This window comes from Gasterosteus aculeatus, chromosome 17 (genome assembly GCF_964276395.1).
Source record: "Gasterosteus aculeatus chromosome 17, fGasAcu3.hap1.1, whole genome shotgun sequence".
NCBI classification, from domain to species: Eukaryota; Metazoa; Chordata; class Actinopteri; order Perciformes; family Gasterosteidae; genus Gasterosteus; species Gasterosteus aculeatus.
In genome coordinates this window covers 20,540,460-20,567,240 of record NC_135705.1, presented here as the reverse complement: position 1 = coordinate 20,567,240, position 26,781 = coordinate 20,540,460, and the positions used below count along the sequence as shown (strand labels likewise).

The following is a 26,781-nucleotide window of genomic DNA, read 5'->3' as shown; positions in this document are numbered from 1 at the left end:
CCGTTGTCACTTGGGTTTAATTCAGCCGCGCGGACCCAGACGAGCGGAATTACATTTGTACAGCGTCCCTTTACTTGATTAATTAGACAAGCGGGATTAGCTGTTTAATATTAATATTGGGCCGTTTCCAATCAGCGGCCCCGCCGCGCTGAGACGCAAACATTCAATCAAGTGTCCCGTTGAAAAGGCCACGGCGCGTCAAAGTCACCGCCGTCTGTCCTCCTCCTCAGGTCTGGCCAGCGTCCACGGAGGAATATCCACCCGCGGCTGGTTCATCGGCCTGATGTGCGCCGTCGCCCTGCTCACTCTCATTGTGCTGATCGCCTGCTTCGTCAACAGAAATAAAGGAGGGAAGTATTCCGGTAGGTGCTCGCCACACACACACACACACACACACACACACACACACACATCACCTTGCTTTAATAGCAAAAGCTGCTGGGAGCATCATTATAGTTCTATTCATCTGTTTGACGCTACGAGCACAATGATCAATCACACTGGCAGCCATTACAGGAAGCATTTGGGGGGGTTTGCTTCCAGCCACAAAATTAGTTTTTTTTTTTATGGAAAGTCACGCCTAAAATAAGTTTGAGTACGGATAGGAAAATAAGCTTCTCTGCTCTCTGTCTAGGATTTGAATGAATTTGGCATCATCGGGACACGCAGCTCTTTTGTCGTTGTTGTTGTTGTTGTCCTTGCAGCAATCTAAACAAATCCCACAGCGAGACTAAATGCAAATGCTGCACACGGGGGGCGCGAGCAGGGAGTGATGACATAAGCTGAGGTTTCTCAATGTTATTCGTCACTCACAGCTAATGGCCTTCAGGTTGTCAGCCCTGTGCTTTGTTTGTTCCCCCCCGTTACATCACATGCAAACTGTACATTTACACCAGAAGGAATCAGTTGAATCACATTAAGAAGTATAGAGATTAGGTGGGAGGAATATTTTGCAATGGACTGAAATGCCTTTTTTCCAAGTGCTCTTTCATTTAGCCAATAAGTGCAGGGAATCGGGGGCCCGAGACTCAAAACCTCACCGGCCGCCGCCTCTCGGGGGGGAAAAACGCTGATTTCTTCCTTTTAATTTGCGCAGTGAAAGAAAAAGAAGACCTCCACCCAGACGTGGAGTCCCAGGGCATGAATGACGACACCTTTTGTGAATACAGGTAAGCGGCGCGCTATTTCACCACCTCACTGCAATTCACTTGCAACAGCGCGCTCCTCTGCCGCCCTCCTCTCACCGCCCGTCTCTCTCTCTCTCTCTGCCGCCGAATAAAAAGGCAACCCAGCATGCGGGAGGCGCAGGCGGAGCCGCGCGCTGCTTCTTCCCCTCCAGGCATTTGACGTCCCGCGTAAATAAAAAAAGAATGTGCTAAACAGCGGTAGAACCCCCGAGCTGTTTACACATGGCTGTGGTCCGAGTGGTAGCATCCCTTTAGAGGGGCTCTCGTGGTGTTGTTTGTGATAGGCGCCGCGGCGGCGGCCATGTTTATCTGTCTGGGCGGGGCATTGAAAGCAATCAGGGTAATTGAAGGCTGCGACGGGCCCGGGTCTCTGTGTCCGCCAATCAGCGGGATCTGCACCCCACAACCAACGATGGGGGTGAAGTCAAAAGCGGCTCAGCAGCTCAACTGTTGGCCAGTTTGGAATGTGAGCCTTTTGAATTGTATCAATCAAGTCTGTAGCTTGCTGGGGAAAGGTGGCTCGATACTTCCTGCCCGAAGGTCTTTACACAGCGGGGGCAGGCTTTTCATTTTGTATTCGTCTTGAATACTTAAAACCTTGTATTATTTTACAATTCTTGGTTTTATTTTTTTTTGCTTAAGCCCCGAGAACCAAAAGGCATCAACATATCACGTTATGCAAAACGAGTCTTGCCTCGATGCTTTATTTATGGAGCAACATGAAGGCTACGCAGTCTGAAACTAGACTGTCGGGGTCGTAAGGAGGAATAAGTTTGACCAGGTTCCTCGGTGTTCTCACAGCACTAATAGAAGTCCGGTCCCTCTGATTGGGAACCTTCTGACCGAGCAGCACGTGGACAAAGTGAACATCAATTAATTTACTGTGAGAGTGAAACACAAGAGCAGAGGATATTAACGAGCACATGGAATTTCCTCAGGGGTGCTCATGATACATTAATAAGTTGGATTGAGCGCCAACACGCGCCTAAATTTCCACTTGGCAAATACTTGTGATCGAACCCGCGCGTTCGCCGCGCTCAAGTAAAGTTCATGTCAAAGGCTGTAGTGTTAATTGACCGTATCTGAACCTAATCGCACAAAGGCGCGTGAAGCAGGCTGGCCGCTAACATGCGTCACAAGCAAAGATCGTTCCACTGCGGCCCCCCCTCAATGTCTCATTGCCGTTCATCACCTCGCCAAGGCACTAGTGTGCGCGCCGTGTCGCAACATGCACGTCTGTGCGATTGTGTCCCGTCGGTCAGCCAGAGATACCAACGTCAGTCGTAGAGGCAGTTGACGCATGTGTCCCCCCCCCCCCAATAAACCAGAGCGAAGCATTGGGTGCAATAAGGCCATTCTAAACACACTGCGCCTTCTCTCGCAGTGACAACGACGAGAAGCCACTGAAGGGCAGCCAGCGCTCGCTGAGCAGGGAGATCAAGGCCGGGGACAGCGGGGACAGCCTGGTGGACTACGGCGACGAGGACGTCCAGTTCAACGAGGACGGGTCCTTCATCGGGGAGTACGCCGGGCGGAAGGAGAAGAGGGCGTCCGCCGAGATCAAGGCCGGCGTTCAGGCGCCGGCGTGAGGAGCGCCGGCCGGCGTTCATCCATCATCTGTCGTCTCCCGGGCAACGTTTCTTCAAACCCGCCGGGGGGGAGGGGGGCGGGGCCACCAACGGTGAAAAGTGGAAAACAGACATGATCCATACGGAACACAGGGGCTTGGTGTCAAATGTAATGAGTCACTGCCGACCGCACACTGCCACCTTCATTTTATACAGCTGTTTTGTCGAGTTGCAACAGGATGACCGTTACTAAATACTGTGTGTGTATATATAGTGTATATTGTATGTGTGGAGTGTCTTTTTATAATTAGTACGCAAAAAATGTAGAGGGCTTGGATTTTCTTTTCTTTAAAAATATCTCCATTACATCAGCTGCTCGTACAAGTGTTAGAAACACGTCACTCTCCGCTGCACATCGTTATATGCAGGAATATCAAGTCGAGTTTTTCAATTGCAGCTGACTATTACTGACCTTTTATATTTGAAATTGATTCATTAAATATGATGGAAGATGTATATACAAGGAAGCGTATTAACTTATTCTATCCATTGGTTTTGTACCTGACTGAATAATAAGGGAATTTGCATATCACAAACAGCGAGTCATCAATCTCCGTGTGACATTAGGCGAAAAATGAAATGTAGCTTTTATGTGTCTAGTTTGTTTAGCATCAAGTGGACAGATTATATGACGACAGGCCTCGGCCCGTGTTTGTGATCAACAGCCCCATACAGAGGTTGCCATACCCGATACGGATGATATATTAAATTCAGAAATTGTTGCGTAATCCAAAACACTTTTATATCCGAATTTGTATTGAAAGAATCATTACGGTTGACTCCAGTTTGTAGGCAGACTGGTCCTTATTGCAGCTGTTAACCGATAGCTGGTATATTCAAATGAAGTTGCTCTGGAAACATTTTTTTGTCCAAGAAGTGGCCTCTTACTGTAGTAGTTTTGGGAAATTTGCACATACGTTTTTTTACGTTAAAGTTGCGGCTTGCAGCTGGTTAGCTAATGAAAAAGCATGATAATATTAAACTATTCCCTGAAAGCAGTTCTGTACACTATTTTAAAAAGGGTCAAAGTGGAAGCGTCCACTAGTTTAGGTCAGGCTCAACAAAATACTAGATCCTTCACCTTTCATGGGATTAATACACTGATTTCCATCTGTGAATTGGAGGAGTACCTCTTCATGAAGAAAGCTCAGAACATCTGTAACTACATAGATTCCTGTAATGTGGTCCTTTGCTGAGTGGAACTAGACTGTAGTCACCTTTACATCAATCCTAACAAGCCTCACTTTGTTACTTCCAGTATTCTGCCATTGGAAAAACACGCTCAGCAGTAACATCCGCACCACCAACCCGTTGCAATGTTTTGTAAAAATTCAGCCATTGCATGTAAAGAATGTCAATTGGTGTTTTGTTTTTTCGATGTCATTAAAATTGCTTTACGGTTTTTTACAACCCTGGTAACGGTGTGACGGACTGCTTTTGTAAACCGGCTGAAATGTCCTCGTTCCCCATGAATGAAAACACAAGATGCTTGATGGCTTCAGAGTGGACTCGGGCTCTGTAATCCCGTCTGATGGTGGAGGGTGGGGGGTGTGGAGAGTCACTGGGGGGGTTCCCTGCACCACCAAGGTCACTGAGTGACAGCTTTCACATGCGACCTTGAGTGCTGATAATGGACCCTCTGGTTGGTATTTTGAAGGTCTTTGACTACAATGGCATCAGCTCTGCCACATGCCGTTAGCATCGCCGGGGGAGACACTCACAGAACTTAATTCTGCAACAACACAGCCACTTGGAGATGCACAGTGGAGCCTCTAGACTGTTCACAATTTGGTTTAGTATTAGCAGGAGTTAATAATCCGTGTATGGACAGCACACAGTACCACCCACTGAGCAATAATCTTCTTTAGCACTCATAACTTACCGCACGTAACTGTTTAGTTGCACACGTACAAGGATTTACTTCTTGAGAATTTCTCAGCACACACATAGTAAACTATGGATTAGGCATTAAAGTTGTGAACAAAAAGGTGTCACGGATGCACTTTTTTTAAACAAGGATTCTTCAACACATATTCTTGGGTTTTGCTCTTTCATAAGACTGACAAATCACCAAATGGCATGAAGACCGGAAGCAAGACTAGGTTTCCCTCCGCCCAGAGTCTTTATGCTAAACCCGGAACAGGCGTTGAGACATTAATATAATCAGATCCGTCTCAGAACAAAAGTGTATTTCACAAAATCTTAAATTATTCATGGAGATGTACACACAACTAAAAGCCCTAATTATTTATTTACTCCGGTTATTTTTGACTACAGGCCCCACATCAGTGGCAGTGAGGATGTGACTGGGAGTGTTGTCTAGCTTTGAGCATCGAAACTAACATTTACTCAACAACTGAGAGAGAAAAGCCAGCGCAGCCCGTCCGACAGCTCTGGTTTGCTGTAACATGCATCCACTCATCATCTCGCTCATCCTTTTCAGGGCCCAGTAGGGAAGCAGGGAAAACCCGGGACGGGTCACCAGACCCTCGCAGAGACATATTCACACAGTTTATAGTTATTAGCTTAAGTTGCATGTCATTGGAGGGTGGGAGGAAGCTGGAGAACTGACCCCGGCGCCCACGTGCACAAAGCTTCTGGCTCAGGAATAGAGCCCCATCTTGTAATGAGGCAAATGTGCTGGCCACCAGCAACAATATGCTTTAATTATTAATCCATAGTGAAGAGGACTTTCCACAACTGGAAATGCACAAAATATTGAAGAGTAGAACCCAACGGTTACAAATCAAGCTTTGACTCGTTTTTTCCTCAGTGTTGCCAACGTCATTCCAGTCCTCGTGCACAGTGCTGTGTGCAGCCCGGCTTGGTCTTGCCTGCAGGCCAGGCCACGGGCTTGACACCCATCAACACTCAGTTCTACTTAATGAGGGAGGTGAGGAGACTGTGTGGGTGGACTGGAAGGATTGCATGTATCATGTCTTGAGGAAATGCTCATTTAGTCGTTTCTGCATAAGATGATGGGAATGTGGTGCTCATAGCAAAATATCATATTTGTAATAGAGTCCTGCAAGGCTGCGAGTATCACTTGAGCAACATCCACCATTCCTCAAGGTAACAACTGTCAGACCTGTGCAGAGTTGTCAGAGGAGACAATCAATTATGACGCCAAAACAGCAGGACCTGGGAAATAAACAAGTGCATACTGTACGTGTAAAACTAATTATGTGAAATAGATATTATGAAACAGCCGCAAATTGTGATAAATACACATTACATTTGTATGTATAATAATAATTAACTGGTCAGAGACAAATATGTTCTTTTTATTCTGACTTTATTCTGATTCTATCGGCTAAATTGATATGGCATTTAACATTTTCTTAGTTCACGCTACTGTGGAAGCCCTTTGCTTCCCCAAACAGGCAATGCTATGAAGGGCGGTCCAGTCTATAATGATGCCAGTGAGTAGAAATGGCTGACAGACATGTCGCCACGTCTCCCATCGACACCCCGAAGAAATTCCCCAAACCGTAAATACTGAATCTTGGTCACAAGCAGGCTGCCCCCAGAACATTGGTGTCACTGTTGCAGGTTGTAAAAGCACCTCTGGGTGCAACTACTTTCTTTCCTTCATAATCAGTGGAGTTTAAATACATACATACATACATACATACATACATAGGAAGATGGAATAACAATAACTAAAAACCCATCGCTTTATGTTCGGAATGACTGTGGATTGAACAGAAAGGCTCCAGGGTCAAACCATGAAGGCCGTTAGGCTGGCGTGGAGCACATCGCCGTGGTTACTTCTTATGTGCCCGCAAATCAGCAAGAATTACTCAAATCTTAATCTGCCCCCAGGTGCGCTGTGGCTATACTGTATATGAAAGATTATTAATCTAACATGAAGGGCACCAACACACGCGCTGTGTGCGTCGGGGGTCACATGATTCATTTACCAATGATGTATCCGGGAAAAGAACCCCGGAGCAGCACTTGGGATAGAGGTGGAAGGATTAGCCTCGCACGTGAAAGCCATGAAGTGACCTACAGTATCATATTTAACCTGCCTTTTATGCTTCGTACCTTACACATTGCTTCATGACCCCGAGTCCATTACAATGGCAATGTCAAAGGCTTAAGGAAACGCTATTGTGTGTCTACACCTCTAATGGAATTCACAGCGGGTAATAGTGGCGAGCGTCTCTCTACGGGCGTCGCCATTTGCTCGGTGATGAATAGAGGAGAAGGAGGGTCAATGACTTAATGCACAAGGTGGACTTTAAAGAGCTCCAATGACGTGCAAGAGCCTCTTTTTCTTTCCCAGGCACAGCGCTCCTTCAGCGGTTTGCCCAAATCTGAGTTATAAATAATACGCGCCGCAAATGAACGTCAGAATTGCCTCGAAGGTCTCACACTGGAAAGGAATCGCTGCATTAAGTTAAGAGGAAAAATTGACTCCCCTCCCATATAAATGTGATCCCATGATGCCACAAAAAAACGCTGCGAGGCCAACGTCACAAAAGCAAAAGGAAACAGAGGATCCAATTATGATTTCACAGCGCAGGGGTGACACAACGTCTGCATGCCGTTGCCTCACACCAGATGACTTCATATTCCTCGATAAAGCCGCATGCGTGTTTCTTCAATAGACACCCGCGTAAAGCCAGCCAGCGGCCTATGGCGGTCTATCTCGGGAGGCATGGGTGCAGATTAACCAGTGGATGTCTGATTCATGGTAATGAAAAATCCTACCCGGCAGTGGCTCTGCGCTCCAGAGCACAGATTCACCGAACGTTCGGTGTCCTGAGACTCTTTAAAGTGCTCGGGCGCCTGGGACATCTGAGGGACCGATCGGGACGTATCACTCGGCAAATGAATTGGTCCCCCGGGTCTCCGGAGCTGTCAGCGACTCACTTTGTATGAGAGCTTCATCCCTCAACACTTTTTTTGCCCTGTGAGCAGCAAGTTTTGAAATGTAGGAAAGAACTGTGGAAAAACTTTTCTTTGGGCCCGCGGAATCTGTGTGAAGAACTAAATCACGAGGTGAGTTGAGGCGTGTTCTCTCTTCTAGAGACACGTGTATGTTTAGTTCCAGATAACATTTGACATGTTAGTCAGTTCAGTCTCTAAAATATGACGTGACATCGGATCAGTTCACTGATCACATGATTTATGATCCTACTATTTAACAAATAAACTGACCAGGTTGTCTCGTTAGTTCATTTTGTGGGTTTTTAGAAAGAAAGTATTAGAAACCTGTATTCAAACTCAACATTTTTTTTAAACAGATGAAATAAGTTTCAAAGTGTAAAGACCAACAGTCTCCACAAGACAAACATGGACGGTTGTGAAAACACTGGACTTTCACCCAGGAGACGGCGGTTTATGTTGCATGTGAAACCAACAACAGTAGTTTTTTCCACCCAGTTCGCAGCCTTTCCCTAAACCTGCCACGTGGTTTGCTAGGAAGGCTGAAGTTTATGTTAAAACCTATTCCACCCTACGTTCCCCATATTGGACGAAACCAAAACTATCCGATTCTCAAAATTGGATTTGAGTGCAATAAATATATATTTCTTCACCTGAAACCATATGAACAGATTTGTAAACATCATAGCACTCAGTTTCCCCTTTTATCCTACAGAAAACAAATTGTCCAGATAAATTAGTTCCAGAGTTATTACACTTTTTATCATGGGTATGCCATTTTCGCAGCAGAGGCCAAAAACCGCCTCGGGGGGGAACTGAATTCACGCTGCACGTGTTGCTGGATCCTGGAACGCATAGAAAATGAAGGAATTACTTGGTTTGGCCGAGTTAACCCGCCTGAAACCTCGAGATTACTGCAACTGGAAAATACACATTAAGAACTTTCATTGAAAAACACCCTAACCCTAACTGAACCTAAAAAAATATTATGAAAATAATTTAAAATTTAAAAAGGATTTACTAGAAACTAAGCATTTCTTTAGAAAGTGCGCCACAATAAAGCTTGTTCCACAGGAGAAAGTATGTTCAGAACGGATTAGAACACAAAAGCATCACATGTATAAATGAATCACTGTGTATCACTAAAGAGATCAAACCATAGAAATACAACCGGCTGTGTCGTGTTAAATCTTTAGGCTGGTATGAAGAACTCCAGAATTCGTTAGTTATAATAAAGTGGTGTAAATAAATAAGCTGTGACAGAAATAAATCTCAGCTCAGGGTTCCTGAGCCTTCACAGGTCACTACTGTCCACGAACCACAAAGAATAACAGGTCATATACACATAACATGCTGGTGTCTTATTATGAGTATGAACAGGGATGGGGCTGGTTAAGATGCTGCAAAGGCGTCTTCCACAGTACCGCCACTCAAACGTCACCGCTCCGTCCCCTTGCTGAACTCAACACAAAAACATACCAACGCAAACACCAGTCGTGTCCTCCGTTCTGATTAACTGGGGGGCCCTGGTGCCTGATATTCCCTACATTCCTTCTGAACTTTTATGCTATACGTGATTTATTTGTTACTGATCACACACACACACACACACACACACACACACACACATACAGGCACTAACATGCAGATGAGTGGCTGCTGGAACCTCCAAGCATTTACATGCTGTCATTGGATGATACTTAGCGCTGACTTTCTTGTGACCCTTGGAGAGAGGACGTTGTGAGGGTAATGATGATTACACAGCAACGCCAACCGTCTGGGTCCCGCTCTCGATGACGCACAATCCAAACTCAGGACACCTAGTGCTTTTTTACTGGGGAGGTGTGGGAATAGGCGAGAAACACCCCTTGTGGAGGGAACGCCAGCGGGGGAGCGCAGTATCTAACACGGACAGATGCTGGATGTGGGCTGCCTCCGCTTTGGGAACGTAGGCTACGGCGGAACACATGGCGGGACAAAGGTGGCGGGGGACCCCGGGGGAGGACGGCAGATGGGCCTACAGCAGACATCTCAGAGAGCCCCTCCCTCGACACGGCGCAGCACTGTCAGGTCAGGGTGTGAGGCATCGCTCCCTTCAGATCCAGGTGGCCCCGTGTGTGACCTCACTTCTCCATTCACCAGGAGCCACGTGCTCACGTCTCGTTCTGCATTGAGGAGCGAGAAGGAGACACCTGATCGCCAACAGAGGAGTCTGGATTAGTCAATTTTATTTCTTTAGAATTCAATGCACCTGTGAGACGGGCGAGAAGCAGTTTGCTGATACAATTGGCATCTTGATATTGTTAGCAAACACCTAATCAGGCAACGTGCAGACACAAAGAAGCAAATGTGTTACTTTGAGTGATGAAATGCAACGACAATGGTTCAGCTTTTGGTCTCTACCAACTCCTAAGGGAAATAAGACGTTCCCTAGCAGCTAAATTCTCCACCACAGAATGTTTACCAGCTAAAGGTTAACTATCAGGCGTTTGGTTCGGCGTCCAACATTTTTTTCGGCCAGAAATCAGGTGGAAAAGGTGGTTTTATTAGATCTTAACAGTCAGACAGGTATAGTGGAGTCCAGCATCTGGGTCATGACTGCGATACGAATCTCTGAATTTAGTCATTCCATTGTTAATAAAAACTATCAAATTTAGTTTTCAAAATTTTAAATACAAAGTGAAACTTTCATATGAGTACAAATTCTATTTCTCATCCTCTGTTTCTTTGATTCCGGATGGTGGCAAATGTGTACGCAGAAATTGCCTGCTGCTCACTCCCACCAGGGACTAATGTCCCTCACCTGGAATTCAACGACCATCTCACCTGCAGCTCATGAGTCCCTCGCTGTTTAGATCCACTTACTTGCACACGTTCAAGGACAGATTGTCTCATGTGTCAGTGCAAAGCTCTCCGGTGCTTAGTTTCTGTATCTGACCTGCCTGTTCCGACCCGGCCTTCCTGTTTTGTCTTTTGATTTCTTGCCTGACTCTTGTGTGATTTGTCTGCCTGTGTGACTGGTCTCCTGGTTTTGACCCGGCTCGTACTCTTTTTCTGTGTCTTGCATTTGGCTTCCTGTACATGTAAACTGTGACAATCAATCAATTCCACCCGAGCTCGTCATGCAGAGTATGTTGCTGTGCATGTTCCACGTTACTGGGCTACATATGGGAGAATGACCCAAGTACGATCTGGGCAAAGTCAGAGGGGTTGTAGTGATGAGCCTACAGAGGATTATCTACAGCTCCTCTCAGCTTTATGGAACTTCAGTTAATTGTTTAGCTAGCTGTCCTACGGTGTTACTGTTCACACCTTCATGGTGTCATCTTAAGTCAGCATAACCATCTGTACAAAATCCATCTAAACTACCATCCCTGAAACAAAGGTGGCGACGGTAATATGTCAACCATATGTTTCCAACGGTCTGCTTCCCCCGAGTGGCCAATAAAACGAGTAACTGTAGATTAAATGATCGGCAGGGTCTCTATGCTTAATATTAAAATCCCTGGAAATGCTATAGATTCACATGAAATCATAAAAACGCAGTCACGGTCCTTAAATCCCATTTAATAGCAGCATTAGTGGATGATTAAAGTCAAAAGTTCAAACAATGATTAAATCCAATAAAGTTCTTCTGTGGTAAATACTCCGACTCTCTAATGTAATGTGAACTCTTTCACAGGAGAAAAAAAGGATCCAGGAAATGCCCCTAGCTTCTATTAAATAACGCTGCAATTTAAGAGCTGCTTGTATTATTTATTGAAGTGCTGTTGAGGAAACTGAACAAATTTCCTTTAACGCATCCTGGTTCATTGTTGTTGGTTAGACAATTGTTACCCTGGATACATCGTCCTCTGCAAAGGGCAAACTTCTTAATGTAAATGTATTAATATATTATGTATTGTAATACATTTAATCTGACTGAGCATAAGCTGTTTAATTTACAGACCATCTGGGTAAGTGGAAGTGTCACAGTTTGGGTTTTGTACAGTTTGGATTTTATTTTTGTGTTCACTTAACCAGGCTTCCTTCTTTGCTTGTCTTTGTTCCTCGTGTGTATTTCATCGGTTCAGACCTCAGTATTTATGGCCCAGCTACTCGCACTCCTTATCCAGATCATTGCACTTTAGTTCAACACTTTCTTTTTACCCATGAATCCTGTTTTGTTTTAATCTGTAATGTCTAACTTGTTTTATCTCACTTAACTTCAGTATGTTAATTATTCATACGGCTTGTCTTTGGTAAACCATATGAAAGGGATCCTTTCTAGTGAGGCATTCGCCTGATCACATTAATGGAGATAGCAGCTACTAGATAAGATGGTGGTGGGAAAAAATGGATGTCCAATTGCTCATTGCTAACTCTAAATATACGGACATAAAATGTAGAAAAAAACTGGCATGTAGGAAAAATGAAATCAATTCAGCATATGTGGTCGGCTACTACAGTTTCCCTGTCAGCATTCCTACAACACAGCAAATGAATCAAAGATAGGGTAGAAAATGGTCCTTTTTATAATACAAATGTATTTCATGCCACACGCATGGATGTGGTACAAAAAACGTATGAACAATAACTGATAAAAAAAAAAACATTTCTGGTATTGCTTGGTACAAGGCGTTTCTCCTCATAGGCATTTCCCCCATGGAGCTCCTTGGTTCAGGGTAAGACTAATGGCCCTCCCCTCTGGCTCCTCGCTGCCGCAGTGCCCTCGAGAAAAGCTCCTCTACTTTAATCCAACAAGGTGAGCTTGTGTTGTCTGCTTTGAGTTTCTTTGTGCCGCCAACCACGAGCTCTAAGAGGGGTGGAGGGGGTCGAGAAGAAGCCTTTCAAAAGGTTTGGCCCACATTTTTCATACTGGTTACTAGTGGGATGAGCTCCAAACAGAGTCCCTAAGAGGGCACTTTGAAATACCCTCCGACTCCGAAGGTCTAGCCTTGATTTACCGCAGTCCTTCAGCAAGGGGGGGAACAGAGAAATGCAGAGCAAGGAAATAAACAAGTCCTTACTTTTAATGATTCAATAATGGGCATAATACATCTGCAGCGAACCAAGGGAGGATTCCACCAACAGCTTTTGGTTGTTAAAACTCAACGTCGGTCAAAGGAAATGAAGAGGATAAAATGTCCTCAGGCGGTGGCACCTTTCCACCTGACGTTAGCATGCTGCTGTGGCTTCGTAGGTTCATCTCTAGCATGCACAATGCAATTCAATTTCTCTCTCCCTCAACAATTATTTGTCATGCACAAGATCTCTTCCGTTGATTTCTTCCATTTTGCCAGAGCCACCCATAGCATCTTCGTAGGTGCATAACGGAATATCTTATCTTGGGTCAGGGGTGCCCAATAAGTCAATTGCTAATGAACGTTTGATTGCCAAGACAGTGCCGGTAGATCAAAAATATAAATAATCACGTTGAGTCACCACGCATGCGTGGTTGACCACGGGAGCTAACGGAAAACTTGCTAATTAGCTATCCTTGCTTACTAACGACCATTTAATTTCATTCACAAGCGACCCTGGCGGACTGTGAATCAGGGAAAGTCAGGTAATGACCCAGAATGTGTGAAATGCTTGTGACAGTTCCCTCACTTCTGACAGATGAGAGGCTTTTTAATATCAATTTGTCTTGCGCTTAATTGGGTCGCAGCATTGTTGTTCTGGTTACCGGTATTACTTGTTCCCCCTCCCTCCCCCCCGAGGTTCGGCTGACGGAAAGGGGTGGGCGTAGATCACCATGATTGAAAACATGCTAGCGTGGTTACCCCTGCCTTAGGCCGTCCAGTGCCAGTAGCTTGTCTCAAAGGGTTGATCCAGGGATAAGGACAATCGTTTAATGAGGTAGATTAACAAATGTCACTTTAGTGTTCAAGACGGTTTTTGCAAACGCTGAAATGACCTCTCATTCCCAATTCCAAATTAGATCTTCCACATCCATTGGCAAGGGCAGAGCCTTTTACCCCTTTTACCCCTGCCTTAGGCCGTCCAGTGCCAGTAGCTTGTCTCAAAGGGTTGATCCAGGGATAAGGACAATCGTTTAATGAGGTAGATTAACAAATGTCACTTTAGTGTTCAAGACGTTTTTTGCAAACGCTGAAATGCCCTCTCATTCCCAATGCCAAATTGGATCTTCCACATCCATTGGCAAGGGCAGAGCCTTTTACCCATGGTGGCTTGATTTTTAATTTTGCCCCCATATCAGCAAAGACGCACCCTACTCTGCCTCTAATTGGCAGAGAATGTAGCCAGAACTACATTGCTGATGAACCAGATGGTTGGATGCCAATTACGGTTAATATTTACAGCTTGAGTGTCTTTTATAAGGATAGCAAGCAGCCTTCTTGTATCAATTGCAAAAATAATGTTATGTTACAGGTTGCCTGCATTTAAATCTTGATGTGGCATCATAATAACCGAAAATATTAACACGATACTGATGCCGTACTGCAAGAAATGGCACTCCATATCTCCAAAAGTTACGGACTCCTGGGTTGATGCTTATTTTATTTGTACGAAAACACTTCTTTACATCTACACGCGTATAATAAGTGATATTTCTGTCACACTTGAAGGCTGTGCCAGGACTCAAGAGCAGAGACACTTGAGACTAGATATAGAAAAAAAAGAAGGTTCTTTATTGGTCACCAAAAGTAATAAAAAACAAAGAACCCAAGACGGCAGTGATCAAAAACCAACAAACGGTAAAGTCTTGAGTCAAAGGTACACATTACATTACAGGTCAACTGACAAGTGCCGCAGGGAAACAGAGTATATATGAGTTGGGTGATGAGACAATTGGAGGGTGCAGGTGAGTAGGCGCAGTGCAATCAGAGTAAACACACACACACACACACACACAGAAAGTGAGACGAACAAGACGTTACAATAATAATTATTCTGGTCTACATGTGCCATCATTCACCAAATGTACTGACTGCAAGGGTTGGTTTGGGATTTGAAGCATTCCTGTATGACCCTCCACTACAGGCAGATCACAGAATATGCAGTACAGTGATGCTCATAGTCCACAGTAAGTCCAACAAAACACTTGATGCATGATGCAGTACCATCAGAACAATTACTTTCAGGAATGGAGACCTCGTTGACATTGATCCTCTTCACATGAGGAGAGGAAAGGAGCTAACAGGTCGACGCTTATCTGATGTCGGAGCAGATTATCTGATTTCCTCGTCTTACTGCCCGGAATCCTGCTGCTGCCGCTTTGCCTTTGCAGAGCTCACATATCTCAACGTGATCTCTCATTATAAATCAATTTGAGGCTTTGTATTTCTGTTTGTGTCTTTAGGATGTTTAAGTAAAAGTAGAAGTACAGCCTCCACTTCACTGGCTACAGAGGAGTTATAACTTTGCCCCTTAAGAGCAGTAATGCTTTACCGTCTTGGACCAACCATTTTGGGATTATTACATGTTTCCCCTATTTGTAACAAATAACATTACACACTTGTGGAAATCAAATAAAACAATTTTCTCCAAGAAAGATGAAGTTCCATCTCATTAATGAGGTAATGATGTATGCTATGGGTCGGGAAGGGGGAGGCGATAATGATGATAGTCATTTAATATATTTACTGGCTTGCCCTAGATTACATCTGCAATTTAATGGTTGATTTATAATCTCTTGATTCTGGCTTTTACATCGGAGATTCACAAATGTGCGTCCCCAATCCTTTTATCATCTCATGTTTGCTGAGCCAGCAAAGTTTATTGCCAAGTAGGAAATAAAAAAAGAATATTTTGTTATGATTCAATACGCATAAAAATGCTTTTGTCGGTTTTCAAATGGTAGCCCTTTTGTGTTTTGACGGCTTTTTGACCAGTGTTCATCATTACTGAGCCATCGCTTGTACAGTGCGGTCTTTACAGGGCAGTCAATGGTTAAAGAAAAACACACAGAAAAAACAATAATAAACACCAGCCTGTATTATTCCCTTTTTATAGTGTACACACAAATTTGCTTTAACGGGGCTTTAGTGTTCTCGGCTGTACAATAACACTGGAGCAACCACGGAAAGGGCTGCATTGCCTTAAGAGTTTGAGATGGAGGTGCCAGATGTGCTGCTGGGATGGTTTCCTTTCTGGTGATGGGACGTCCTTTGTTACATCCTATGTCTTCATACTGTCTGTCTCTGTGTTGTAGAAGAAGGCTCGGGGAGGGTTGTCCTCTCCAGCCGCTGAGACAAGCTGCGGCGCGTCAGGCGATCAGCGACGCCTGTATCACCGCCTCCTTGGCCGGTCACCTGCCTCTTGTTTCCCGCGCCGCGCTTGCTGTTGGTGCCGTGGCTTCCGTAGGAGTTCTCTGCCATTTATTTTAACGTACTTGTTTTCTCCTGTTTTGGGGATAGATGGGGAGCTTGGTATTGTTTGCGCGTGTCTTGCCCGTTAAAAAGACAACTAGCCAGAAGAAAACTTCCAAGAACACAAAACGGCAAATAATAGTGTGGAATTATTGAATCCCGGAAGGTTTATGGATTTACAGAATAAGAACCAATGATCAGAAACCTGTGCAGTGGAAGCGCCAAATGGAGCATATTGTTGTATTTCTGGTGTAAAGGATTTACTTAAAGAGTCAAATCTTACGAGTGTCTTAACAATGAAGAAATCGCACCTTACATTCACGAAGTGTATCAGAAACGGGTTTCAATTTTTTCTTTTTTTATATGAAAGATTATCACGACGAGGTGTTGTCATACAGGTGAGCAAGAGGAAAGCTGTTCTTCAATATTCATTCCAGCTTGGTTACAAAACATTAGAATACACACCAATTAGGAATGGTAAGCCAGAAAATGAGTCCTAAGTGGTTAAGGAGAAGAGTTACGGGCTCAGAATACTGCTGGTGTTCAGTCCCAATCCAATCAACCTCAGGGAATTAAGACATTCGGCTAATATCATTTGGGAAATAGAAAATGACAACAAGTATCAACAAGACAGATACCTGTTGGAGTTTTACACACAAACATATCCTTTGCATAATTATTTACACATTTAAACACCTAAATCACTTAAAAACCACAGCCAGGAACAATATTCAGAAAATTATTTAACCAGCCTTAATCTTTCATGACAATCTGACATCAAAGTATTACCATAAACTTGGTAAAATAATATTTGTAAAGGTCAATTTACAAGAATATTCACTGAGATTTAATGCATTTGGCTTTAGTTTGTCAAGTGATTTTAAAACCTCCTCTGTAGTTCCGTCTGACACCAGTTGATGATCATCAGGAGTAACCGACCTGCCGCCTCTGCTCTTGTGGCAAGTTGCCAATTTCACACCTTACTCACCTGTCGACTCATGAGCAGTGTTGTCTTTTGAAATTGACAAAAGAAAAAAGAAATGGACAAACAGATGGCCAGCGTGGACTTTATTTAACCAGATGGTATTTAAATTAACCAAAGAGCTTTGCCTTAAGCAACGGCTAATACCATGTTTGCAATGAGATGAATTATTTTTACTAGAGGCAATGTGTGTTTTCTTTATTCTCTGGTTTACACCGGAGCACAAAGCAATCACTTCAAACAAAAAGGTCATAATTAAGATGCCAAATCATATTAAAGGCTTACCGACATCCATAATGACAATTACACAGCCGCAGCAACATGACGGCTGAACAAGCAGCACATCAACAAATACTTGCAATGCGGCAGGTACCGACTGGGCAAACATATGGAAATCTCCCACCTGTCATCGTAGAGAATCATATTTGACTCCTGTTCGAGTGGGAGGTCCTTGGTAGTTTCAGTCGACATAATTGTCAGACTGTTCATGGCTGATGAATCCAGCGACATGCTGCAGATTATAAGACCAAACATTCCAACGTAGGAGCAATATTTCAAAAGAATGTGGTCTTGAAACAAACAATGAATCTTCCATCCTACCAATAGCAGGATTGGTTTTCGTGGCTCAGAAGTCTTCAATAAAGCAGTTAAAGTAAATGCAATATTCCAGAGTCATGGAAACACGACCGTGTTGCCCTCTGGCCTTTAAACTTTCCAATTGTGTTTCTGCATCTGGAAGAGGATTTTTTGTTTAAACAGTGCATGAGGAGAGGATTTGAGGATTTTTCATATGTAACACTACGGTATCTCTGGGTAAAATAACTGATATTTTGGGGGATCCAGTGTTGCCAACAGATACCCGCCCTACAGGGGTTGGATGTCTGGTCCAAGACTTCCTCTTGTTTATGCTGGTGTCTGGAAACAGTCAATTTTAAAAAGGTAACTGGCTTTACGCCACTTCTCAATTAACGTGATTTGTCAATATTACTCAAGACACAACCGTCCGTCTGCCGATTCTGCGTTGAATTGCAGATATCTGTTTTTATAGATGACACTAACAGTGACTTAATACGATTTAACATGCTGTTAAGAGACTGAGGAGTAAACACAACATTACTCGTGTCAACTGAAGGCCCAAATACAAGCATAATTATATAATGGACATACATTTAATGGTTACTGTTTAATACTAATTGACCATAAGTAGATATAAAAAATTGTCAGGATTAATAGTCCCACAATACAAACAGTGAAGCATGAAAGAACAAAGAGCTGTTTATGTTTCCGCCCGGATGTCGTGTCAGTGGGAGGACTTCCAAGGGGAATAAATATGCTGATATTTTCTCTGCTCCGATATTTTATGTTCCCACTACCAGGATTTCCCTGCAGAGATCTCCACATGTGGTGTTCTGATTGAAATTCTAGCTTCAACATAAAACCCCCAACACGACATACGCCCACCCTTCGCTGGTTAACATTAGGAGTTGAAGATGAGGAACACTTGGTATAAAGTCTGAACCGGATGCCACACAGCAGCATCTGTTAGAAAATCATTCACCTTGCTTTGTTTTTAAATCTTAAATTTTCCGCCTTTTACCTTTTCTGCTTCTATGAATTTCACAAGGACCAGCAAATTCAGTGACAAGCTAATGAACATCTTCAACAACATTGAAGAGAGGACGCAGACCAAAACAAAGCAAGTGGTTGATCCAAGAGTTTGCCACCTTCACAGAGCCAAACTATGTCAAACTTGTGTGCTTTTTTTCTGATTCATGTGGCTTTTTGATGTTGCACACGTGAAGACAAACATGAAGTTAATGCTCTTATTGCATTGAAAGAAGAAGCTGCTGCAGTAGAACTATATATTGTTCATACTGGTTTTTGTTCCTCGTGTTGTAACACATTTTGTCAAACAATTCACTCAAACTCCAACCTCGATCCCAAAAAGCGCGCTCATATCACTGTTATGCTGATTTATTTAAATTACAATTTGACGCAGGGTAATCACATTGCAATTTTATGCCTGGCATATTTGAAGATAATGACATTGTTACCAATAATATAACTACATCTCATTTAAATGATAATTTTGTGTCATTGTGTAGTTTTTTCTCAGCATGCAGGGAGCCGGGACAAGCAAACGTGGGTCATTTGAATTTAGGCATTTAAATGACAAAGAATGCTCACCCTGGGACGACGCAAACGTCTTTATTCAGTTTTGCCTGATTTAAGCCTAAAGTCTTTCATCAGCTCTCGTCTTGATGAACGACGGAGCAGCTCGGGCGGACTCTGCTGTATGCCGTCACACAAAGTGACAAATGGCTTGATGAAACTGTAGAGAACACACACAATAAGGATGGCGTGTTAGTTCATACTGTATGCTGGAGGAGACAGTTTTCTTTTTTGTCATATTTGAAATATGGGTGTCCTGCACAGCAGTTTTCCTCATCGATCAATATGGAAGCTTTCCTGTAATATAATGTTGCAGGTTTTAATCAAATAAACTGTTATGAGCCCAACGTTGGACACGTTTTAGCCGTTTCTGGCATTTGGTTGTTTTTCATGTCAGTCCTGCCTTTAATGGAATTTATACCTGAGATATATTTCATTTTGTCCTCATTAAACATCAAGATAAAAGCTTTTCAACTAAAGACACAAAGGAAAAAGGATAGGATGCACACATAACCAATCGATTCAACTTGATGGTCAGCACATTGCATTTAACAATGAGCCATCACAGATGATTGGAGAGAAGATTCTCAGAGTAGACATTCTTCAGGGCTGAGTCTTGTGTTGATCATCATTTTTAGGGAATACAAAAGTGACTGGTGGAACGGTTTAAAGGAGGGCTTTCTTTACACTAAATGTCAAATGAAACGAGAACTTTGACCCGTCTCCTCCACTGTAAACACATGCACATTACATATTGTAATTACTTGGGGTTGTTGGTGTGTGTACGACACGAGGTTAAGACCAACTCGTTCCCATTTCACACTTACATACTGACCCTTACAGTAAAGCAACTGAGCGGCCTTACGTGTCGGATTGGTTGCAAAAAGATGGCGGCGGCGGCGTTACGACGGGATGGCAGCGGTCAAGGTAACAGACCTAATGGCATTGCACAAAGCAATCCGGAACGTCATGGTGACCGTGTCTTCCTGTAAGCGCTGTTTGATTGCTGTATGTATCTGTTGGCAAATGGACAAAAACACCCTGCTGCATATTTTATCAATGAGTCATTTTAAAGGCGTATGTTAAAAAAAGTCACCGTATAGTACATTTGTTTTTTTGGTCAGATTAAGAAATAAAGGGATTTTTGTAATATCTTATTACTTGCACACAATATGGTTGCCATCAGCGTTACAGCATTTATGCATCTGTCCTCCAATATCATACCCCTTTGTAATGTTTTTGCTCCTGAGAGACAAACTTTGATGCTTTTTAATGCTTTCAAAAATCTAAATTTTCTACGGCAGCCATTCTTGCTTTTTCCAAAACCTTTTGACCACCGCATTTCCAAAATAAATACACAAACAGACCGACAACATTTTGAAACAAGACATTTAATAATAATAAAAACAAACACGCAGATGTTGTGGATGTGTTTGTGTTCTCTCTCTGCCACAGCCGCTCTCCAAATGAAATGCTCGCCAGGAGGCTTAAGTCAACTCAGCTGGAGGCACAGATGCTTTCCGTTCCCTTCGACGCAGTCACCAATGCAGGGAGCAGCAAACCCTCCGTGAAGTCCAATTTCAAAATGAAGAGCTGTGATTCCAGCTCAGGCTCTGGCTCGCTGGGAGAGAAACTCTTTGGTTGTTACGCTACACAAAAACCTGAGCAGAACCCATGTGGTAGAAACTTTCCCCTCAGTCATTCTGTCCCTTGTGTTTAGTGTACAATACAAATCAAATCTGATGACAGGTACAATGTCTGCTAGAGTGACACATAATCAGAAGCATAATTGCATTACTGCCCCAAGATGAGGGATGAATCAAAACAATATTTTTCTAAAAAGGCTAGAAGACGGGTGCATTTACTAGATAATCACTGCCTGCAGGTTGAATGAAATTGGGTTAATTAGAAGGGCACCGGAGAACGGGAATAACACTGAACTTCCGAATACATGACGTGTTGTTCAAGTTGAGCAAAATGGAATTCTCTTTGGATTCTGAAATGTGGGTTCGGGAGGTTATTTCTTCTTTTGGGATTTGTTTGATTCAGAGCTTCAAAAGAAAAGACACAAAATATTAGACAGCTAATTTTCTGCATGGACATGAGTAAGTAACAGTTATTTCCTTTGACAAATCTTTTGTTGTAAGTAAGTAAACAGGTCTGACCTGGGAGGTTTTGCGGATGTGGTTCTGCACCAGTTGTACAAAGAAAACCATAATATAATTACCAAGGTTTAGCTTAACCATGTTTTGACAGTTACATTTATTACACCTGTATAACATTGCTTAGCTGCATAGCTGAAATGACAGCTGACAGCTACAACGGAGAGAACCGCTGGCTTGTTGCTGACAACATGTGATTGGTTTAGAGACACGGTGCCGAATCTGGTTGGTTGTTTAAACAATATCCGCTGCCAGCGTAAAGCTGGGATACAATGATGCAACTTTACCCAAAATGATCTTTGAAAAAGCAAACATACTGTAATATATGAATAGGACATGCATTTATTGTGAATGCATTAACAATGGGAGGATGAAAACGTCCCACTGTCCTGAGGACAAAAAGTAGTAAACAATGCTTTGGAGAGATCACGTCTACTTTTACCAGAACCAGAGCGCTCGGCCTCCCCACAGTGTCATTTTTCATTTTTCTTATCTCCTGCACCTTGAAGGCTGCCACAGAGGAGAAGTGTGCAGCGCTGTGCTCCAGGAAGGCTTCAGTGGCCCCCAGAGGAAGAAGTCTTCGTTTAGTATTGAACAGTCCAGTAACCACGTCTTTGAGCTCTGTCTGAGGCCACTGCCTCCTCTCTCAAACTTCCAATTGCCAGTTTTGCTGCGGGCGGAGGGGAGCGATGCCGCGCATCTTTACAGTATCTCGGCGGATATCAATGTTTTTTCTCTCGACAGTGTCTCGGCTTTGAATTGCTTGCTCAAAAATGTCACAAAATTGAAATTCTCGACAATCTGTTGACAGTCGATTCGAGGGGAAATAGCGAAAAAGAAAATGAACGGTAGTAAGATTTGTCAGGGCTGTTTAGTGTTTGTGTGCAGCTGACACTGGGGAAATGGGAAACGCCTTATTTGCTGCGGGGAGGGATTTTGCTTTTGCTGACAATTTTCACAGTTGTGCCCATCTAAGTAAAGCCTTAAACACTTGATGAAAGCAGAAAAAAGGCAATTGCTGTCATCTGCAAAATGGGATTTGTGATATATCGGCAGCGCTTTCTTATCCACTGTGTCTGACTTAGAGTACACGTCTGGCAACGCAGCGTGTTTTAATCGCAGCATGAACTCCACATATTTTGATCCTGTAAGAGCGCTGATCGTCTTTGACAGTTTTTCCACAGTGGAAGTGTAATGCAGCCTTTCTACCGCTTTTCTGTGCTGTGAGAAGCCCCGGTGGCTCCCTGCATTTCAGCGCGTCAGCTCAAGGCCTGTTGGCGCTGGCAGAGGGTAAAGGACAGACGGACAGACAGAGGATCAAAGACATTCAGCCTAAATTCACACCGGTCAATTTGTGCACTCTGAAATGTGTACTTATTTTTCACTTTTCTAGACATGTTAAGAGTATGACACATTGCCAAGTCTTTGCAATAAGCCATTTCATGTCATGTGTCGTATGGAAAATACATAGAAAGGATTTACATTGTCATTGTAGTTTGATGACTTGTGTGCAAACAACACACTTAAACTCGACTTCCTGTGCAGCAGTTGTTTCCCCAGGAAATTAGTAGGATGTTACAACAATGAATGGAAAACCTTTTGTGCTTAATCCTTGCTGTTATGTGCCATCCAGCAGTGAAACAACAACAACACAAGCCCTGGCTTGATGAACAGGGAACTGCTCGGCCTCTGAGCTGAGAGACCTCGTATTCAGTGTGCACACAACCAGAACGTCAATGACCTTGACCCCGTTCGGCAAAATGTTACTCATCACTCATAGTGCCAGTGGTGGTGGTCACAGAGATCTCCGCTTCTGAGTCACTCCGTGAGGATTGTCAAATATCCTGTATCTCTGCATTATTGCCGTAGTTTTAGAAGCAATACAGACGGTAAACTGGAGGATATTTTAGATTTCTCATCAAATTTATTTTTATGCATTGCTTTAAAGCATTTGCAGCATCATTTAATACCTGCACACACATTTATGTGGGACGAAAGCGGTCTCATTTTGTGGTGGTGGGAGAGCCTGGATTGCAAATTAAGGGTTTAGTGGAGCACAAAGTTTGCAAAGGCCGGTTTTATGTAAGGTTTTATTGATCGGGTTTTATTATGTCTCTCCTGTATATGTTGCCTCCTCTGCCCCCACAGTGGATGTTTTGTACTTTAGTTCACTAAATGCATCAGGCTGGAGGTTTGCTTCATTTATTGTTGTCTTTTTAAAGCTCAGTTGGGCTTAATTATTCCAAATGTTGGCCCATAGCCCAGAACCTCTGCCAGGTAAAGATTATTTTTGAACACGGACTCTTTCCTGCCTGCAATTTGAGCATGAAAATGTTTACCAGAGATAGCTTGTGATCACAGATATCCACACAGTGAGCCGGCGTCGGGTAGCATCGTCTTGTCCAAGCAGCAGAGGCCGGGAGACGCTTGGAGCCCAGAAGAGTCTTGACTCGACAGGAAAGTGCAGCAGACGGGGATGGAAGCTGTCTGATTAACAGATTACATCATAAACAAAGAGGAGCAAACTTTGCATTTGACATGATGCTTCGTTTGGTTTGTGCTAACTGGTGCTGCAGGAAGGTCGACCAACAAAGTGTCACACTAGTTCCCTCAACAAAAAGCCGTAGAGATATTTCCATTGGACTTGTTTTTATATTATTCCATCAAATGAAAATGTGTATTTGTATTTTTTTTTCATCGAGATCTGAAGATATTTTGAACTTTGAGTACAAATGCTTGAAGTAATGAGTTCCCAGAACGTCACGTCACCGCCGGTGAGATAAAGGGAGCAAGCACATTCGGTAAGCTACTGCTTTTTTAATCATTTTTAAATACAAGAGTGGGATCAAGTCACATTTTCACAAGCAAACACATTTAAGGTCCCTTCGCTGATAAGATTATCAGTTTGATTTCTCAATTTTGATGCAGACGCAGTAACAATATGTCGTTTTGAAGTAATCGGAAAAAGTAAAACGATTTCTCCCTCAAGTCAAAAGCTGAAAACAGCTTATATGATGTCCAAGAAACGGAACACAAACCAGTTTCTTTAGCTTCCATGACCTAAAGCCCAGAAATGCACTAAAGATGGAATTATGGGACCATTGCAGGAGCACATGAATGCAGACGCCGACTCTTTGATAGCGACTGCTGAAGTAATTTGACAGACAAAAGAATACAGTAACTTCACATCTTTATATCTTTTAATTCCTGCATTTTATTTCACTTTATTGTATGACATGTTATGATGTGAATCACTTTGACTCTGCCTTGTGTATGAAAAGCGCTATACAAATGAAATTGCCTTGCCTACATCCTTGACATGCAAAGACTCTGCAAACCGCTGACAGGGTGTTCAGTCATAAGTTACTTCAGACTTTAACAGATTGTTTTCAACTTGCACCATTTCACTCCTCTCGATTTAAAACTACAGAACTAACGGCAATTGTATTTGACCATTAACTTCTCAAAACGCCATATAAGTAAAATAAAATGCTATTCTGTAGTAAAGTTAAAATTCATTTTTATATAGTGTGAAACAAAAACAGTCCGAGACCACGAGAAAATTGTGCTTCTTCCCGGTTTAAGATGAGTAGCAGAGGCCCCCCCATCCTGAGCCACAGCAAACATCTGGTCTTTTCCATTTTTCTGCAATTGGATCCTTTTTAATTGGAATTTTAAATAATTTAATATAAAGAACTCATCAAACAGAGAAAAACGTGTGATTGTGAAGTCATAATGAACACATTAAATTACTATATTGTTAAACTTGGAATGATGGAATTAAGTACCCGTGAGATTTGACAAAGAAGTTCCCCTCTGGGGCTTGTGGTAAAAATATATACATGTGGTCACGGATGCATGAAACTGGTGGTGGAAGTAGAATTTGTTTTTAACAACCTCCTATGGGATTTGTCTTATTAACACAAAAAGGCAAGAAGTGAAGTGAAATAGAATGAGGAGGGTTAAACCAGGATGAAAGACACAAAAGTTGACCTTTAAGAGCAGAAAACACTGACCTCTATTTGTATTACTATGATAGCAATGTGTTGGAATTGATGGGGGTTAGTCTCATTAATGTTGCAGTGGCACATTCATAATTAACAAGGCCAAAGAAAAGACTGACATCGTGCTAACCTATACAGTGATTGTAACTCATTGTATTTTAAATCTATTTTTTATAGTCACAGATTTACATCAGTAGCAGAATTAACCTTAAAGCTGCTACTTATAATTTGAATTGCAAAGAATTATGACGAGACTTTACAACAATTGGTTATGATGTAATTCAATCGCTGATATTTTTGTTCACACTGGGACCAAATTGGCATCAGACTATCAAGCTGTAACAGAAATTGATAGCATGTAATTCAGCAGTATGAAGTATTGAGGCCCTTAAAATATAAAAAGTATTGTGAAACTACTGTGACTTCACTTGGTTAAACTGCTGGTGTTTAGCAAAATAAGAGATGCTGCTTTGACAAATGTGAATGATAATCTTTTTCGGCAGGAGACAAATGACTGTGCCTACCAGGCTTTAATTAGCTTTTTATTTCATTAAACTAAATAGCACCAATTTCATTTGAGTATTTATTCTGGATCAAACTAAAACCTTTTGTGCAAAAGGAAAGATGATCCAGCCAGAATCAGAGGATAACACAACATCATCGACGAAGGAAAGGGAGAACTTCTGGAGAAGGTCAAACCGGGGGAAGCGTAGACACACTGGAGGCCTGAGAGAAGACAGGATCACTGGGACCTCGCAGGGCCATTGAAGGCCAATCGGTCCAGCCGACAAGACCACCGAGGATTTGACCCCCGGAGACAATGGACGCACAAGGAGTCCCAGTCCCACAAAATAACTCCAACCCTGTAGGAGCACCTAAAAGGACGGGTCAAACTGAGATGGTTCTTTGGTTCTGATGCCACAGAGAAACAACAGAGCGGGCGTGGAAACCGGAGAGGCGGAGGAACGGAATGAGGATGTTGTTGTTTGTTTACAGAGATTACATGTTGAATTTATATTTGACTGCTTAAAGTAAAGACTGACACAATTTGTAATCTGCAGTCACACAGGAGGCTCCAGTCACTAAGACAATAAGGTCCGCTGTGGAGGGAGACACAGTGTGGACAGGGCACTGACAGACGCAGGCAACGTTCTTTATAGCAACTGTCACACCGGTTTCTTCATCTATGTCTTCTTCACACGGATTACATCTTGAATTTCGATTTCTTTGTATCAAAGAGATTGAAAGAATGTACAAAGTGTGAAGCCGCCTGAAGAGCAAGTCGACAAATGGCACATTGGGGACAAGGCGCCTGACAGATGCTGGTACCTTATTTCAGACCAACACAGAAACGCTTTGGACCCTTTTCACAGACTATATTCAGATCTGACATGGAATAAAGTACAAATTGTGATAGAGCAAATTATATATACAT

General features: G+C 43.0%; 1 protein-coding gene across 14 annotated transcripts in view; it reads left to right on the top strand.

Moving 5' to 3' along the window:
- The window catches only part of chl1b (cell adhesion molecule L1-like b), a 53,381-nt gene extending 49,147 nt beyond the window's left edge, over window positions 1-4,234 (top strand). For 12 of the 14 annotated variants that reach the window (XM_078092520.1, XM_040203736.2, XM_078092516.1 and 9 more), the window contains 3 exons: window positions 231-362; window positions 1,097-1,169; window positions 2,572-4,234. In XM_078092520.1, coding sequence (XP_077948646.1) covers window positions 231-362; window positions 1,097-1,169; window positions 2,572-2,776 — 410 coding nt within the window. In that variant the 3' untranslated portion in view covers window positions 2,777-4,234. Of the gene's footprint in view, window positions 1-230; window positions 363-1,096; window positions 1,170-1,283; window positions 1,363-2,571 lie in introns of those variants that run through there. The other 2 variants (XM_078092525.1, XM_078092522.1) reach the window with 1 other exon arrangement.
- Window positions 4,235-26,781: the final 22,547 nt, after the last annotated feature.